The sequence below is a fragment of the Cervus canadensis genome, chromosome 16 (assembly GCF_019320065.1).
Source record: "Cervus canadensis isolate Bull #8, Minnesota chromosome 16, ASM1932006v1, whole genome shotgun sequence".
NCBI classification, from domain to species: Eukaryota; Metazoa; Chordata; class Mammalia; order Artiodactyla; family Cervidae; genus Cervus; species Cervus canadensis.
This window is the reverse complement of record NC_057401.1, coordinates 38,229,510-38,248,737: the sequence shown is the minus strand read 5'-3', so window position 1 is coordinate 38,248,737 and position 19,228 is coordinate 38,229,510. Positions and strand designations below refer to the sequence as shown.

The following is a 19,228-nucleotide window of genomic DNA, read 5'->3' as shown; positions in this document are numbered from 1 at the left end:
CCACTGGGCAACCCGGGAAGCTCCCGCTTTACATTATGCTGGCATTAATTAGTACACTGTTTGTGTTACTTTCCTAGGGCTGCTGGAAAACAGGTCACCACAAACTTGGTGGCAAAAACAAAAGAAATGGAGTTTCTTATAGCTCTGGAGGCCAGGGAGACAAGTCAGCACTACTGGGATGAAGTGAAGGTGTTGGCAGGGCTGCACTCTCTTTGGAGGCTCTAGGGAAGATCCATTCCTTCCATCTTCAAGTCTGTGGTGGCTGCCAGGACTCCCTGGCTTGTGGCCCGTCACTCCAGTTCTTCAAATCTTTCTGTTCCACCTTCATATTGTTTCTCCTGTGTATGTGCGTGTGTGTGTGTGTGAAGTTCCCTCTGCTTCTATAAGGATACTATGATGGAATTTAGGATCCAAATCAATTATTCAGCATAACTTGCCCATTTCAAGACCCTTCCATTTAATTACACCTTCAAAGGCCCTTTCTCCAAATGAGGTAACACTTGCAGGCTCCAGGGACCAGGAAGTGGATATCGTGGAGGCTAGTTTATAGCTACTACATGACTCCCTTTAGGGCCAACTTCCAGTCCCCAGAATTCAGCCTGTATCACTTGGAATTCCTCTGTCAAGGCTCCTTCTTGTGTCTACCAGGCTCCAGCCTCAGTTCATCTCCCATCCATCAGCCTCCGGACTTTGGCCCCAGTATCCATCTCCTTCTAGCACTGGTGGTATCTTATAGGATGACCTTCAACTAGAAAATTCTGGTAGTTAGAGTACAGAGATAGGTAAAGATAACCACCCTTATGGGAACTGAATTCTGAAAATAATGAGGCCAAGACTTTAGTTACAGGTGACTGAGAAAATGTCAGATATGGACTGATGACTCTTTTCAAACAGAGAGTGGCTACCAAATCCACTGTCTTCTCTGACTATGCTGCTTTTATGGACACAGCTAATATCCCCATCTCTCTTGGTCTCAGCTGGTAAACACCTGCATCAACATCTTTTGGTGCCCACCAACCTAGCACAGGGCTTGCTTTGTCTTAGACACAAATCAAGTGAAGGGAGAGGTACATGCCTGTCTTTGAGGGGTCTGTTGTATGCCGACCCATTGCAGCCTCACAGCTAGTCGGCCTTGAGTTTTAGGAGCTCTGCCTGGAGCCAGGTACCAAAATCATAAGCTTTTATTATATCACAAAACCACAGTGCTCAGTACATGTAACTCTTACATGGTTATTATTGCCATCGTACCTCTCATGGGAAATAATGGATGTTTAACAAAGATTTGCTGGTAATATTAAGTAAGGCCCAGGCAGACTAAGTAAAATAATAAAAATATCCCTGAACCCTAGGGCCAGAGTTAGACTCAGGAACTAAACAGCTGTGGTTTTAAGAAGGTAACCACTCACCAGAAAGGGTGACATTGAAAAGTGAGGCGAGCATCCCACGGGTGTGTGTAGTGGTTGGCAGCTGATGAGGGCAAAAGGAAGTGTCTGGTGAGAGTCATTGACTTTTATGGAAATAAAAATATGATGAAAGCATGTAAACTCCACAAAGGGACAGGCTATTGGTGAGATAAGGCAAGCGATAAGAAAGATTCCTCTTTCCAGGCTCATTCTTCCCTGAGAAGCATCTATAGAAACTGCAATGATTACATAAGAAACCTAATGGGGCCTGATCCTCCCCTCAAGTCCCTGGTTCTTCCCAGTGAAACAGTTATGGGAGGGACTTCCCTGGTGGTCCAGTAGTTCAGACTTCACCTTCCAGTGTAGAGGGTGTGGGTTCGAACCCTGCTTGCAGAACTAAGATCCTACATGTCTTGTGGCCAAAACCTCAAAACCTAACAAAAGCAACATTGTAACAAACTGAATAAAGACACCAGGGTAGAGTCACAGCGAGGGGAGGGGACAGTGGTACCTCTGTCCTCTCTCAATGGGGATGGGGTCCAGCTCTGAACCTCACAGCCCACCTTCCACCCAGAAAGACACCCCAGAACTGGATAGAGAACCAACCTGACTCTGAGTTGAGAACACCCTGGCCTCTGGGACCTCCCTGTCTGAGACCAGAAGAATCTGACACTGTCTGCCTTAGCTGAGCTGTTTAGATGCTTCTTTTTGACTTAGTTATTTGGCATTTATCCCATTCTTTCAGCTCTTCTTTAGAATTCTGCCTGTCACTTGGTAGATTTATTATGCCAACCTGTCCCCTCCTGTTAAACTAAGCTCTTCTTAATGTGTCTTCTTGGGACTGGAATGAATGCCTGACGGGATCTGCAAATGAAATACATCTCTGTTTATAGACACGAGGGAATGAAAACACTCCCCACAATTAATTCTTTCTTTCCTCCCCTCCCTTCTTTCTTTTTCTTCCTTTCCCCTACCCCTCTTTCTCTCTCTTTTTAACAAAAGCCCCTCATAATAACATCCCAGCTGCTTTCTAGAATCTTGAATCTATATGATTCGGAGCAGGTGAATACCTCTATTAACAGCAGTTCTCAACCAAGGGTGATTTTGCCCCCAGAAGACATTTGGCAAAGTTTGGAGACATTTATGGTTGTCACAACTTGGACGGGGAAGATAAAATGCTACAAACTTCTAAACAGACACAAGCCAGGGATGCTGCTAAACATGTGACAGCCCCCAACAACAAAGAATTATCCAGCTTCAAATGTCAACAGTGCTGAGGTTGAACAAGCCTGGTCTATAAGTCCACTTTTCAAGGCAGTCGTCCAAAAATGTCAGCATGTTCTCTAAAAGCTACTATTGCACTGGTTGGTAAACTGCTCTTGGAAAAGTCAAACCAATTAGCTAAAGAATTTTTGTATGATCTACACACCATTCTGTTAACAGTGCTTTGGGACTTACGTCTTACCAAATAATTAAACATAGATCACACGAGCTTTGTAAGAAATACTATTCTCTGGGGAGAAAGCGTTCCCCACTCACACCTTGTCACAGGTTCTAACAGCATAGCCACAGAAACCTGTGACAGCTTGCCTATATTTATTCTAGTAATGAAGCCATCCAGCCCTCCCCCATCACTGAGCCCTTGATTACTATGAAATCAGACACCATGGTAGGCAGACACACAGAACTCGAGCTGTTAGTTACCTGGGTGGACAATCCTTTTCATGACACTTCTTCTGTCTCCCATTGGGTTGTGTTTCTGGGTCACAGAACGTTGCTTTCACTACCCCACGACCCTTCTTCACACAATGGGCAGTCTGGCGTCGGATACCTGGGGGTTTAGCAGAAAGGTTCATACATATTAACCCCGAGCCCACATTCCTAGTGTCAGGTGAGGCCCCTGATCATGCCTATAACTGATGAGAAAGTTGTCCATAAAGTATTTGGTCTTTATTTTTATTTTCTTAAAGTTTTTTTTTTTTTTTTTTTTTTTATGTGGACCATTTTTTTAAAGTCTTTATTGAATTTGTTACATTAGTACTTCGGTTTTATGGTTTGGCCTTTTAGCCATGAAGCATGTGGAATCTTAGTTCTCCAACCAGGGATCAAATCCACATCTCCTGCATTGGAAGATGAAGTCTCAACCAGTGGACCACCAGGGAAGTCCAGAGTATTTGGTTTTTAAAGTAGGAATGGGGATCTCCTTAAATCTGTTCATGCTGCTGAAGGCAATGGGTGAAAAATATCTTCCTTAATAAGGACCACAGATGATATAGGCAAATTAATATGTAATCTAGTATATAGATTCCACTAGCTGTGGAGACAAGACTAACACACATACGCCAAATAAAGCACAAAGTGAGATTTAAATACTGAAAGCAGATGCCATCACCAGCTGTTGCAACACAATCAGACTTATTTAGTTTAATAAAAGAAGAGAGGAATGGGAGCTTTATATTAGTTGGGGCTTGTAAACTCTGAAAGATAGGAATAAAATTCAAAATAATGCTGTGAAGTTGAGAGGTTATTTTTTTTAAAAGTAGAGGGTCTGACAGCGGGGATCGAAAATACTGTTGCCTTAGACACCAGGTTACTAAGTAAGAAAGAGAAGCACATAGAAATAGCTGGGTCTACAGGTGAACACAGCCCATGTGGGGGCTGGATTTGACTTTGGATATAGAATAATAGTTAGGTTCTATCCCTGGGTCAGGAAGATCCCCTGGAGAAGGGAATCACTACCCACTCCAGTATTCTTTTTTTTTTTTTTAATTTTATTTATATATTTTTTTTATTTTTTTATTAGTTGGAGGCTAATTACTTCACACCACTCCAGTATTCTTGCCTAGAGAATTCCTTGGACAGAGAAGCCTGGCAGGCTACGGTCCACGGGAGCACAAAGAGTTGGATATGAATGAGTGACTCCTTTCGCAATTTGGAAGCAGTCTGTTGTTCCAAATATGACTGGTTCCAAGTTGGGAAAGGAGTATGTCAAAGCTGTATATTGTCACCTTGCTTATTTAACTTATATGCAGAATATATCATGCAAAATGCTGAGCTGGATGAAGCACAAAGCTGGAATCAAGATTGCTGGGAGAAACATCAGTAACCTCAGATATGCAGATGACATCACTTTTTTTTCCATTTATTTTTATTAGTTGGAGGCTAATTACTTTACAATATTGTAGTGGGTTTTGCCATACATTGACATGAATCAGCCATGGATTTACATGTGTTCCCCATCCCGATCCCCCCTCCTGCCTCCCTCCCCATCCCATCCCTCTGGGTCTTCCCAGTGCACCAGCCCTGAGCACTTGTGTCATGCATCCAACCTGGGCTGGTGGTCTGTTTCACCCTTGATAGTATACTTGTTTCCATGCTATTCTCTCAGAACATCCCACCCTCGCCTTCTCCCACAGAGTACAAGAGTCTGTTCTGTACATCTGTGCCTCTTTTTCTGTTTTGCATATAGGGTTATTGTTACCATCTTTCTAAATTCCATATATATGCGTTAGTATACTGTATTGGTCTTTATCTTTCTGGCTTACTTCACTCTCTATAATGGACTCCAGTTTCATCCATCTCATTAGAACTGATTCATGTATTCTTTTTAATGGCTGAGTAGTATTCCGTTGTGTATATATGTACCACAGTTTTCTTATCCATTCGTCTGCTGATGGGCATCTAGGTTGCTTCCATGTCCTGGCTATTATAAACAGTGCTGCGATGAACATCGGGGTACACATGTCTCTTTCAGATCTGGTTTCCTCGGTGTGTATGCCCAGAAGTGGGATTGCTGGGTCATATGGCAGTTCTATTTCCAGTTTTTTAAGGAATCTCCACACTGTTTTTCATAGTGGCTGTACTAGTTTGCATTCCCACCAACAGTGTAAGAGGGTTCCCTTTTCTCCACACCCTCTCCAGCATTTATTGCTTGTAGACTTTTGGATAGCAGCCATCCTGACTGGCGTGTAATGGTACCTCATTGTGGTTTTGATTTGCATTTCTCTGATAATGAGTGATGTTGAGCATCTTTTCATGTGTTTTGTTAGCCATCTGTATGTCTTCTTTGGAGAAATGTCTGTTTAGTTCTTTGGCCCACTTTTTGATTGGGTCATTTATTTTTCTGGAATTGAGCTTCAGGAGTTGCTTATATATTCTTGAGATTAATCCTCTGTCTGTTGCTAGATGACATCACTCTTATGGCAGAAAGCAAAAGGAACTAAAGAGCCTTTTGATGAAAGTGAAAGAGGAGAGTGAAAAAGCTGGCTTAAAACTCAACACTCAAAAAACTAAGATCATGGCATCCAGTTCCATCACTTCATGGTAAATAGATGGAGAAACAATGGAAACAGTGAGAGACTTTATATTTTGGGCTCCAAAAGTTCTGGGAGTTGGTGACGGACAGGCAAGTCTGGCATGCTGCAGTTCATGGAGTCACAAAGAGTTGGACATGACTAAGAGACTGAACTGAACTGAGCACTAACACCAACTAACTGAGTAATAATTAACCCATCTAGTGCTTGCCTTGCCCAGGGCACTGCTCAGACTTGTATGTGTATATATGTGTGTAACTACCTATGTGTGTCCCAGACAAATATATACACATATATAAGTGTAAGTCTATCTAGCCAAGGCTATGGTTTTTCCACTGGTCATGTATGGATGTGAGAGTTGGACTATAAAGAAAGCTGAGTGCTGAAGAATTGATGCTTTTGAACTGTGATGTTGGAGAAGTCTCTTGAGAGTCCCTTGGACTGCAAGGAGATCAAACCAGTCCATCCTAAAGGAGATCAGTCCTGGGTGTTCATTGGAAGGACTGATGTTGAAGCTGAAATTCCAATACTTTGGCCACCTGATGTGAAGAGCTGACTCATTGGAAAAGTCCCTGGTGCTGGGAAAGATTGAAGACAGGAGGAGAAGGGGACGACAGAGGATGAGATGGTTGCGTGACATCACTGACTCAATGGACATGGGTTTGGGTGGACTCCGGGAGTTGGTGATGGACAGGGAGGCCTGGTGTGCTGCGGTTCATGGGGTCACAAGGAGTCAGACACAACTGAGCGACTGAACTGAAGTCTAAGTGTGCGTATGTATAACATAGCACCTATTATCTACTATGATGTATAATAATTAAAACCTCACAACCCAATGAGGTCAACACTATTGCTACCTGACAGATGAGAAAACAGAGGCACAGTGAAGTCATACAGGTTAGGAATGGAAAAGAAAGGACCACTGGCTTTACTAGCTAGGACATCATTGGCAAGAAAATGTGGGGGAGTGGCCAGACATCAGGAATTGAGAGGTAAAGGGCAGGTAGGAAGAGTGTCATCATCTCTCCTGAGGGGGACAATGATTCCATGCAAAATGGGAAAGGCTGGGTGGGAAGACTGAAGATGGAGGCCCCAGGCAAGAGAGCAATTGGCCAGCACAGAGACGGGCACCCTGAGCTCTCAGGGCATCCGGGCCTCGAGTGGGCTCACTGTTGAAGCCCAGACTTGGAAGGGCCACGTGTGCACCAATAAGCTAGACACCTCCTTGCTTTAGTGCCAATGACATGAAGGGATTCCCCATATCCACAGTGCTGGCGGGACCCAAACTGGGGAGCTCCCCTACCACGCACTGCCTCACATGCCCTTACATGGACTCATGCCAATATCTGGGGCTAGCTTGCATACTCAGATGCCAGAGATTGTATTTCAGATGAGATGGCTGGATGGCATCACTGACTCAGTGGACATGAGTTTGAGCAAACTTCAGGAGATGGTGAAAGGCAAGAAGCCTAGTGTGCTGCAATCCATGGGGTCATAAAGAGTCAGACACGACTGAGTGACTGAAAAACAACAAATTCAAAAATATCAGAAGGAAATGCAAAACAGTAAGTGAAGACTTTAAAATGAATCAACAGTATCTTGCTGTTCACTCAGTTCAGTTCAGTTGCTCAGTCGTGCCTGACTCTTTGCAACACCATGGTCTGCAGCATGCCAGGCTTCCGTGTCCATCACCAACTCCTGGAGTTTGCTCAAACTCATGTCCATCAAGTCGCTGATGCCATCCAATCATCTCAACCTCTGTTGTCCCCTTCTCCTCCTGCCTTCAATCTTTCCCAGCATCAGGGTCTTTTCTAAGGAGCCAGTTTTTCAAATCAGGTGGCCAAAGGACTGGAGTTTCAGCTTCAGCATCAGCCCTTCCAATGAATATTTAGGACTGATTTCCTTTAGGATGAACTGGTTTGATCTCCTTGCAGTCCAAGGGACTCTCAAGAGTCTTCTCCAACACCACAGTTAAAAAAGCACCAATTTTTCAGCACTCAGCTTTCTTTATGGTCTAACTCTCACATCTGTATATAACTATTGGAGAAACCACAGCTTTGATTAGATGGACATTTGTCAGCAAAGTGATGTCTCTGCTTTTTAATACACTGTCTAGGTTTGTCATAGCTTTTCTTCCAAGGAGCAAGCATCTTTTAATTTCATGGCTGCAGTCACCATCTGCAGTGATTTTGGAGCTAAAGGAAATAAATCTGTCACTGTTTCCATTGTTTCCCCATCTATTTGCCATGAAGTGATGGGACTAGATCCTAGCTTTCTGAATGTTGAGTTTTAAGCCAGCTTTTTCACTCTCCTCTTTCACATTTATCACGAGGCTCTTTAGTTCCTCTTTTATTGTTTAGTTCCTGATTTTATTGTTAAATCAACACTGTTTAGTTCTATTTAAAGAGACAGGTAACCTTTCCACCACTCAGGCTTTCTCAAATGATAGACTATGTCCTCTTTTTTTGGTCATATAAACAAAGTACTACCAACAGCTTGAAGCAACACTATAAAAGAAACTTTCATGGCATAATGACTGAGTCATTGTCTGGAAAGACAGACACACTTGTAGAGAAGTCTTATATAATATGAGTGGAGTGGAGATTGCAATGACTGAATCCAGAAAAACTGACGTGACATCTGCCATTATAGAAGAGAAAAAAAAGAAAAAGCTTAGATCTTAAAAGTTTCAGTAAAACTTTGGATAGTTTGGCAAATTCTTGATCTCAAAACATAAAAGGCAACTGTCAGATGACTCTTCACAGGTTGGAAACATCCCCCCACAAAAGGCATGTTTCTGTGCATTAAGAGGAAACATAAGTCAGTACTTCTCACCCCAGAAGTAGTAGGAGGGCACAGACATTACAAACTGCCCCCACCAGAAAGTTAATAACATTTCATGAGTCAATCTGCTGGACCAGCAGCCAGATGAGTGGATGAATGGGCCAGGCAGATACTGCTGAGTGCATGGGGGAAAATAAACCACGAGTCAGAGTTTCTCTGTTGGAATTAATGTTCATTGTTGACGCTGTTCAGTTGCTCAGTCATGTCTGACTCTTTGTGACCCCATGGACTGCAGCACGCCAGGCTTCCCTGTCCTTCATCATCTCCTGGAGCTTGCTCAAACTCATGTCTATTAAGTTGCTGATACCATCCAACCATCCTCTGTCATCCCCTTCTCCTCCTGCCTTTAATCTTTCCCAGCATCAGGGTCTTTTCTAATATGCCAGCTCTTTGCATCAGGTGGCCAAAGGATTGGAGCTTCAACTTCAGCATCAGTCCTTCCAAAAAATATTCAGGATTGATTTCCTTCAGGATTGACTGGTTTGATCGTGCAGTCCAAGGGACTCTCAAGAGTCTTCTTCAACACCACAGACAACTAATCTTCTATTCCTCTAGCTCTTGAGTTCTCACTTCATAGATACAAAGCTAAGCCCAAACCTTCCAATGAGGGACCCCGACCCAGCAGACTGATTTCTCCCAGGTTATAGGAACACAATACCTGGCCAGGTGCTTCTGACTCTATTCAGGTGCTTCTCTGTTCATTTGGTAAAATGTAATCTATAATTTCATCCCTTATCAAATTCTAGTTAAATAAATAAGACAAATAAAATCCAAGAGTCCTAGGTTCTATTCTCTACTTTTCCTTCTACTCATCACTAGTTTAACTGCAGCAAAATGAGAATAATGACATTCAGACTGTTTAAGAGTGTGATGCTGAGCTAGTTTATTTCTGGGAGTGTCTTCTACTTTTAAAATTTATAATCCATGAAGAGAAGATAAAGTTTAATCATGGAAAACATTGACTAATAAGTGAATTCTGGTTAATATAATTTTACCATTAATTTGGAAAAGTTTGTTTCACCTGCCATCAGAATGTCTCAACATTGCTAGTTCATATTGCCTTGGTGACAAGGTGTATTTTCCAAAGATGGCTGCAACAATAACCTCTCTTTTGGCATGTTCTTCTCTAGTTATCCTGACTTGAGACTGAATGAAGAAATGAAGCTATGTGAGTTCAGAGGTGAGGTCATAAAAGACCATGTGGCTCCCGTCCAATTCTTTAGAATCTGTCACTCTCAAGACCCTCCACCTGCCATGGAGTAAGAAGCCCCCGTCCTTGGAAAGACCAGGTTTAGGTACTCCAGTTGACAATTCCCAGTGAGTTATCCAGCCCACATGTCAATCATATGAGTTAAGAAGCCTCCAGATGATTCCAGCCCTCAGGCATTTGAATCATTCTTTGCCATCCAGGTCTTCCTAGCTGAGGTGTCAAACACTGTGGAGCTAAGGCATGCCATCCCCACTGTATCCTGTCTAAATTTCTGACCTACAGAATCTTACCTACGTGCATGCATGCTAAGTCGCCTCAATCGTCTCTGACTCTTTGTGACCACATGTACTGTAGTCCCCCAGGCTCCTCTGTCCATGGGATTCTCTAGGCAAGAATACTGGAGTGGGTTGCCATGCCCTTCTCCAGGGGGATCTTCCTAACCCAGGGACTGAACCTGAGTCTCTTACATCTCTTGCATTGGTAGATAGGTTCTTTACCAGTCCAGTTTTATAGATAAGAAGCCCAATCTTACCTACAGAGCACAGTAAAATGGTTGTTTTAGTACACTAAATTTAGGTTGCCATGTTATATAGCAATAGTAACCAGAATAGTACTCAATAAATGCTAGCTTCCTTCTTTTTTTGAGTCAAGACCCAGAGCTACCACTGAGGTTGGCTTGCTAGGAAACTCACCACTACTGATTTTATTGACTTTTCATTTCACCCTCTCCTGTGTTTTCTGTTTTCATTCCATTTTTTTGTTTGTTTGTTTGTTTTCACTCTAGATCCATTCTGCGGAAGCTGATGCTATGGATTGCTGTGGCTTCCAATTAGATTTGGGGAATGGAGACACTGTTTCTTTGGATAATTGCTCCTTCTTTTACTTCTTTAGACCTAGGATGGTAGCTTTGTTCCCTCCATCCTCTACTATTAATGGATGGACAGAGGTAATGAATCACCTTTCTTGGCTTCCCTAAGCCCTATGCACACCTTTGAAAGTAGTCAAGGTATTCTGTTTGGGTGTGCAGGGCACCTTAACTGATAACATCTTCATTGTAATAAAAAGCTCAAACCATTAATTATGAGTGGCATAGTCATTAATCAACTCTGTAAACCAACTGCTGACATAACAGAATCTTTCTCTGACATAGGATATTGTAATACTTCTTTGTGGAGGGGGTCAGAATCAGTCATCATTTTAAGAGTAGTAATCAGGATATAACATTGCAAATGCAGAAAGTGTAACAGATTAGGTCGAATCTATGTGACCCTGACCTTTTCCTGTAATTCAAAAAAGAAAAATGATGTTGGCTTTTAAATCTGGCTTGCCTTTTGACCCTTTAACATACACACTGAACACAGCCCACAAAGAAATTTTAAGTGATTAAGGTGCCAATCAAATGTTGGCTCAGAATGAAGTTAACTGATTATCTATAAGTATTTACTTGAAAAGGGCAGTAAGTGGAAATCAATCACATTCTAAATAGATGAGAATCAAACCCAAAGTTTTGTAGAGGAATCTGAGTCACTGTCTCCACATATAGCAATGAGAATGTCACCATGAAGCTGTAAACATATAGCAAACTTGATTAGACACTGGTAGTGAGAGGTTGGGGCTTTCTTGAGGCTCAGAAGGTAAACAGCTGACCTGCGATGTAAGAGACCTGGTTTGATCCCTGGGTCAGGAAGATCCCCTAGAGAAGGGCATGGCAACGCACTCCCGTTTTCTTGCTGGAGAATTCCATGGACAGAGAAGCCTGGTGTGCTACAGTCCATGGGGTTGCATAGAGTCGGACACGACTGAGTGACTAACACACACTGAGAGATTAATTAAGAACTTTTACTTTTAAAAAATTATCTTCATATACACTTGAACCTGATCATCTTGAGTGAAGATTATCCCTTGATATAAAGAACAAGTTTCTTATGTCCAAAACCAAAACAAAATTAAACAGAACAATGCAGTTCATCATATTCTCAATTCAATATTGAGATTGTAAAATAAAGAGAGACTGTTATATGGTTAATTTAGCTCATACAAGAATTTTCTGACTTAAAAATTTAATTTAGGAGGAGATAAACTGAAGACTTAGCTTATGGTAATGATCTGTGGCAGAAAATGTAAGATTTCCTATTATTTTAACTTAAGATCAAAGATACTCAAGCACTGAATATTTAATCACAGCATCTGAAAAAGATTCAAAGTACTGTGTACCCAGTCTTTAAAATACTGAAAAAGAACAAGATCTTTTTAAAAAATAACCATTTGAGGACAAGTTAAGCAGTACAAGTTAAATTTTACACCAGGACATAATTGATAATTCTCCTAAAACTGGATATAACCTGGAGTCTAATAATGTGAGATAAAAATAAACACTGCCAGAATTCTCTTAAATAAACAGAAACAACATTTAACTTCATAGGAAGAATAGGAATTATATAACCATATGTCTTGTTGGCAAGTCCATCTAAATCTATAAACTTTCAATTTCAGTTCCCAATAAACATGTATTTTGTATTTTCTGGCTCCTTGACTCCCTTTATCTCTGAGTTTCTTTATCAGTGAATTCAGACCTATCCTTCATAATGAAGGTTCAGTCAAGAAGAACTTGAATCCCATCACTGCAAGAGCTCAAATACATTGATGTGCATGTGTGTCTTCAACAACCACTACAATGTCGACCTTAATACCACCACCACTGGCATTAGAAATGGTTTTGAATCCTGCTTTTAACATGTATCAAATGATCTTGGGCAGTCTTTCTAACCTCCTCCAACCTCATTTTCCTCATCCTCGTGTTCATGAGAGTATTGTATAAGGTTGCTGTGAGGATATAAATGACGCATACACTCTGATATATACATGATGTATCTAAGATGATGTCCCCTAAGTCCTGGCACAGTGCTTAATGCATGTTAGGTCCCTGAGAAAAGATTTTAGCCTGAATGTGAAGCCTCTTTGTAACCCACTCACTAATCATGGGGCATTATTTGCCTGCACAGCTCTGTTTCCTGAATGTTGTGAGGTCAGGGTTGGCTTCACACTCTGATACCAGGGAATAGAGCAAATCTAACTCATCCCGTCCTCATAGTCCAATAATGTGAGCTTCTTACTGCAAACAACAGAACCCTGATTTATACGATTATTTCTCTAGCTCAAAAGGACATTGAAACTGACTTCAGTAAGTACAAATATTAATTGGATATCAACTAATGAGGTTTGATTTTATTATTGTCCATTGCTGAAACCCACACTTGTCACAACACTGGTTAAGACTTAAGGCCAATAATTTCTTCTTCCCTGAAATCCCAATGAACTGATTACATATACTGACTGTCATGATCAGAAAGAAATTTTTAAAGAAATAAGTAAGTACATAAGATATGCTCAAATAGGAGCATTGCTGGTGCTTGAAGAATGCTTAATGGAATGAGGTAGGATCCATTTTCAAAACTTAGGATCAAGAAGTACTCTTTCCTGCTTATAATTCCTCTTCTACACCTGCTATGTACACATCAGGCAAAGCACAAGCTTAAAAAAGAGGCAGAGGCTAGAAACATCTCACAAAACTCACAGGTTAACAAGAAAAGCAGTCAGCCAGCAATTTCAGGGAACACTGAGCAAAGCCAGCCTTCAGAGAAGCCAACTAAGAGATTCCCAGAAAGTGCATTATTAGGGAACCAAACTAAGGTCCTGGAAACAGGGGAGGGACTAATCTCTGCTGGCCGCATGTGATAAAAAAGGGATGGAATGCGACGAAGATGACCAGTAGAATATGAGAACATTAGATTAGCCTCCTTGGAAAGGATTCTGGTTAAAAGTTCCATATGTAGGGAACTTGGAAGTTGCCACTCTGTTGTAATGACAAGTAAAAATCTGGACAGACTGAAAAACCAACTATTCTTCTTGGGCATGTGAGAGGAAAGGGTATAGGTCAAACTGCTATCTCTAAGACTTGAGACGTGGACAGATGAATAGAGGGAGTCACAGATTCCCAACTTCCCAAAGCAGAAACTCATAAGTGGACCATCATGGGAAGCTGAATTTCACCAACTTAATGTTAAAAGAGTAACTAAAGACCCTCTTGATGAAGGTGAAAGAGGACAGTGAAAAAGCTGGCTTACAACTCAACATTCAAAAAACTAAGATCATGGCATCCAGTCTCATCACTTCATGGCAAATAGATGGGAAAACAATGGAAACAGTGACAGACTTTATTTTCTTGGGCTCCAAAATCACTGAAGATGGTGGCTGCAGCCACAAAATTGAAAGATGTTTGCTCCTTGGAAGAAAAGCTATGATAAACCTAGACAGCATATTAAAAAGCAGAGACACTATTTTGCCAACAAAAGCCATCTAGTCAAGGCTACGGTTTTTCCAGTAGTCATGTATGGATGTGAGAGTTGGATCATAAAGCTGAGTGCTGAAGAATTGATGCTTTTTAAACTGTGGCTTGGAGAAGATTCCTGAGAGTCCCTTGGACAGCAAGGAGGTCAAATTGGTCAACACTAAAAGAAATCAATCCTGAGTATTCATTGGAAGGACTGATGCTGAAGCTGAAGCTCCAATACTTTGGCCACCTGATATGAAGAGCCAGCTCACTGGAAAAGACCCTGATACTGGGAAGGATTGAAGGCAGGAGGAGAAGGGGCATGACAGAGGACAGATTGTTGGATGGCATCACCGACTCAATGGACATGAGCAAGTTCTGGGAGATGGTGAAGGACAGGGAGGACTGGTGTACTGCAGTCCATGGGGTTGCAAAGAGTCGGACATGACTGAGTAACTGAACAACTGAACATCAGATACCAAACCACAGATCCAGGATATCCCAAGATACCACATCAGAATAAATGCCAAAAAACTACACCTAGGTATATCATGTTCAGATTACAGAAAATCAAAGACAAAGAAAAAAATTGTGAAACAAGTCAGAGGGAAAAAACACCTTACTCACAGAGGCACAAAGAACTGCATAAGACTTCTCAGAAATCTCACAAGCAAGAGGAGAGTGGAGTGAAATACTAGAATTGTTGAGAGAAAAAAAAAAAAAAACAGCAACCTAGAATTGGGCACCCTATGAAATTACCATTCAAAAGAGAAGCAGAAATACTTTCTCAGACAAACAAAAGTGGAAGGAATTTGTTGCCAGTAGACCTGTGGGAAAGAAATGTTAAGAAAGAAGGAAACCATTAAAAATCAGAAACTTTAATCCATATTAAAAAAAGGAAAAGCATTAAAGAAGCAATAAATGAAGGTTAAATAAAAACTTGCATTTTTTTTTTATTCTGAGCTGATCTAACAGAAAACAGTTTTTTAAAAATATTAATAATAATACCAACAGTGTATTCAGTTATTTTGATTATGATGCCTATGTGTGTATGATACATATGTATATGGGCTTAGGTACATAAACAAATAAAATGAATGACAGAAATGATACAACAGACAAGAGGCAGTAACTAGGATTATTTTGTTATTATAAGGTATTCTTACTGCCTATGAAGTGGTAAAGTGCTATTAATATTTGAAAGTGGACTTGGATTAGCTGTAAACATATATTGCTAATTCTAGGGCAAACACTAAAAAAAATAGATTAGCTACTCTAGGCTAAGAGTTCTCACTAGTTCATTAGTAAAAGGCAACTGGAAAGTTATCAGATCTCTACTGTGTGCTACTAGTAGTTTATTTTATATATTTATGCATATGATAAACTATATAGTCCTTATTCTGTAGCATATATTTAAATCTGTCTCAATGAATCCTATTATTTTTATGAAGCCCTACATATTGAAACATATATATTTTGATATTTTGGGGGGTTAATATCTGGACTTGGTTGATCCAACTTGACAGTTACAGAGGATAAAGAGATTCCCTATTGGCTCAGATGGTAAAGAATCTGCCCGCAATGCAGGAGACGTGGGTTCAATCCCTGGGTCAGGAAGTTCCTCTGAAGAAGGGCATGGCAACCCACTCCAGTATTCTTGCCTGGAGAATTCCATGGACAGAGGAGCCTGGTGGGCTCAGTCCACTGGGTCACAAAGAGTTGGACAGACTGAGTGACTAACACTTTCTTTTTTTTTTTTTAAATCCTACTTGACAATTAACAGAGGACAAGCCAGATGGAATAGCACCAAGATGAGTGCAATTTTAAAAAGTCAAGGAAGTATCTGACTCTGATTTTCTGTCTTCTAAACATCACTATGGGCTTCCCAAGTGGCTCAGTGGTAAAGAATCTGCCTGCCAATGCAGGAGATGGGCGATTGATCCCTGGGTAGAGAATATCGCCTGGAGGAGGGAATGGCAACCCACTCCAGTATTCTTGTCTGCAATATCTATGGACAGGGGAGCCTGGTGGGCTATATAGTCTATGGGGTCACAAAGAGTTGGACTGAGCGACTGAGCATGCACAATCACTATATGGTCACCTATCAGGATTAGAGTAAAATACATGCCTTAATGTATTATTCTCACCCTTTATCAAGGATATGTGGACATATCCCAGATGTATGTGATTATTCTGAGCCTTCATAGGAATCCTGTTAGATAGACCCTCGATTAGTTTCAGTGAATGTAGGTATCTGTTCTATATGTATTTATTTCTAATGAACATGATCTAGTTTCTAAGGCAGTTTAGTACAGTTCTAGCAATCTCCAGGAGCTTCCCATGGTCTTTGGAATTGTCAGTATTTGCCTTTTCCTATCAGAACATGATGTTTCTTAAACAAAGGGACAATGATTGATTATACTGCAGAGAGAATTCAGCCAAGCCAGGTGATGTCCAGAGTGGGGCAGGGGGACATGTTCTCTCTTTGGTGCAGGTCACTGTTGTACTTCTACACCTAAAAACACAGCATCGAGGAGACCACAGACACACAACTGGCAAAGGTCACACTCAGAAGTGATGACTCACTGTCTCACAATAGTGCCACTGCTGTAAGTTTTACGAGACATAAGGCAATTTTGGTTAGAATGTACTACAACTAGAAGCTTCCTGCAGTACTGAGGTTAGAATGGGGCAAAACTATGGCTCTTTCAGTCTTATAAAAGTGAGCTTGAGGTTTTGCCAAAATATTTCTTTTTAGTAAAGAGTCCTGAAGCTTCCTAAAGCTCAACACAGCATCTGTGTCAAGCCATTTCTGCAGCTGTTCCTTCACAGATAATCCATTGGTTATACTTTCATGGTTGATCTTTTGATGGGTGACTCGGGTAAATTTTCTTCAACAAGCCTCTTGTAATGAATGGTAGCGCTTGTTCTTCCATTCCCTTCCAACCTTTCCCAAGGGACAGCTCATCCTAAATTCTTCCAGAGTCACCCCAAAGTCACGCCCCACAGATAAAGCAGGAGTAAAATCAAATATGGCAGAGAGGACAGAAGAATGAACACAAACAGGAGATGCTGTTGTTGTTATACTCGGAGTTCTCTTTGAAAAGTGGGCTGTGGGAAGTAAGTGGGCTGGCTTTGATGATAGTCAACTAAATTTATAATATTCTCTTGCCAAATTTTCATATGGATTTCTGCTCCCGAACAAAGATAAAAATTGAAAATAGACTAAGGAAATAACATCTTAGTGGATTTTTTTAAATCATAAATTTCATTTTAAGTAAGTTAGTTATCTCAACTGTTAATAATATAAAAGCAGAAAAAACACAGGCTGCCTTTTTGCCAGATTTAATCAGAATGCTCTATCTACAATAATCAATATAACTTGCTTCTTGTCCTTCACTCATTTCAACAAAAATTATTGCATTTTCTCACAAACTATATTTTTTGGATTCCTCATTTTGTTCTTGTTCCTGGAGGCATATTAGTTTAAATTCATCTTTGAAAAAAGGAGAAGGGGTATGTATGTGGAGGCAAAATATTCTCTTAAAGCCAACAGATATAGAGTTGCCTCTACACAGATATAGAAGGAGTTGACTGTACACACAAGTTGCCTGATTGGGAAGTGGAAGCCTCTTGATTTAGAGACGTGTGACAGCCTTTGGTGGATGGGCACAGGCAACATCCCACCAGTCCTTCTTTAGCAGGTCAAGACTGAACCAGCAGAGGCAGAGCTCTATCTTTCCCTTGGAACATATCATTTTGGTTCTCCTTCAAAAGCTTTCATCCAGATAAGAAGCCAATGACTGATTACATCTTACTGAATTTATATTTTAGTAGATCTCTGCTCAAAATAGACAAGAGTAATACATAGGTGTTGGCGAAGACTCTTGAGAGTTCTTTGGATGGCAAGGAGATAAAATCAGTCAGTCCTAAAGGAAATCAACCCTGAATATTCATTAGAAGGACTGATGCTGAAACTGAAACTCCAATACTTAGGCCACCTGAGGCAAAGAGCCAACTCACTGGAAAAGACTCTGATGCTAGGAAAGATTGAAGGCAGGAGAACTAGGAGGTGACAGAGGATGAGATGGTTGGATGGTATCACTGACTCAATGGACATGAGTTTGAGCAAACTCCAGGAGATAGTGAAGGACAGGGAAGCCTGGCACGCTGCAGCCCATGAAGTTGCAAAGAGTTGGACATGACTTCGCTGAACAAAAACAACAAATATGTAAAATTACTGGTGGTTCAGTAATATGCAAAATTATAAAAAGTATTCAATTATAACTATTTAAAAGGGAAAACCAATATGTCACAATGCTTAAATGTAGGTAAAAATTCTGGCAAAAGGGTGAGCAGGACTTAAGTGAAGGGTCTGCCAGAAGCTATTGTGGGTGGTGGCCATGTACTTGGCTCCAGTGAAGTCTCAGGGCTTTAACTGCTCCATCTGAGATGGGAAGGAGACCACCCTTACCACAAACTTCCTAGATCCTAACTTGAACTTCAGGCCTAGGAAGGTGGCAAAGTAAGGACTCAGCTTGTCACATAAACACTCCACCAAGCTGCCTGCTGTCTCTGTGATAATTCCTAATGTATTTTCAATGTCACAAGGAGAGGCAATTCTGAACCACCTTAACAAGTACTGTCCTGAAATGAAGTCCCACAGGGTGGTCAGGAAAAAAGTGCCAAAACTAGGAAGAGTGGGTGCATGTTGAGAGTAAAAGGGAGAAAAAGGACAGGAAAGAGAAAAATAAAAAGACACCAAAAGGGAGAGTTTGTCCATAAAGAAGGTTGAGCACCAAAGAGTTGAAGCTTTCAAATTGTTGTGCTGGGGAAGACTCTTGAAAGTACCTTGGACTACAAGATCAAACTAGACAATCCTAAAGGAAATCAACCCTGAATATTCACTGGAAAGACTGATGCTGAAGCTCCAATACTTTGGTCACCTGATGCGAAGAGCTGACTCATTGGAAAAGACCCTGATGCTGGGAAAAATTGAGGGCAGGAGGAGAAGGAGGTGACAGAGGATGAGATGATTGGATGGCATCATTGACTCAAAGAACATGAGTTTGAGCAAGCTCTGGGAGACAGTGGAGGACAGAGGAGCCTGGTATGCTGCAGTCCACGG

At 41.1% G+C, this 19,228-nt stretch overlaps 1 protein-coding gene across 3 annotated transcripts in view; it reads right to left on the bottom strand.

The window, feature by feature from the left end:
- Positions 1 to 19,228, bottom strand: part of ADAMTS12 (ADAM metallopeptidase with thrombospondin type 1 motif 12) — a 378,886-nt gene that overhangs the window by 71,603 nt on the left and 288,055 nt on the right. For all 3 annotated transcript variants that reach the window (XM_043488507.1, XM_043488506.1, XM_043488508.1), the window contains one exon: positions 3,108 to 3,234. In XM_043488507.1, the coding sequence (XP_043344442.1) occupies positions 3,108 to 3,234 (127 nt within the window). The remainder of the gene's footprint in view (positions 1 to 3,107; positions 3,235 to 19,228) is intronic.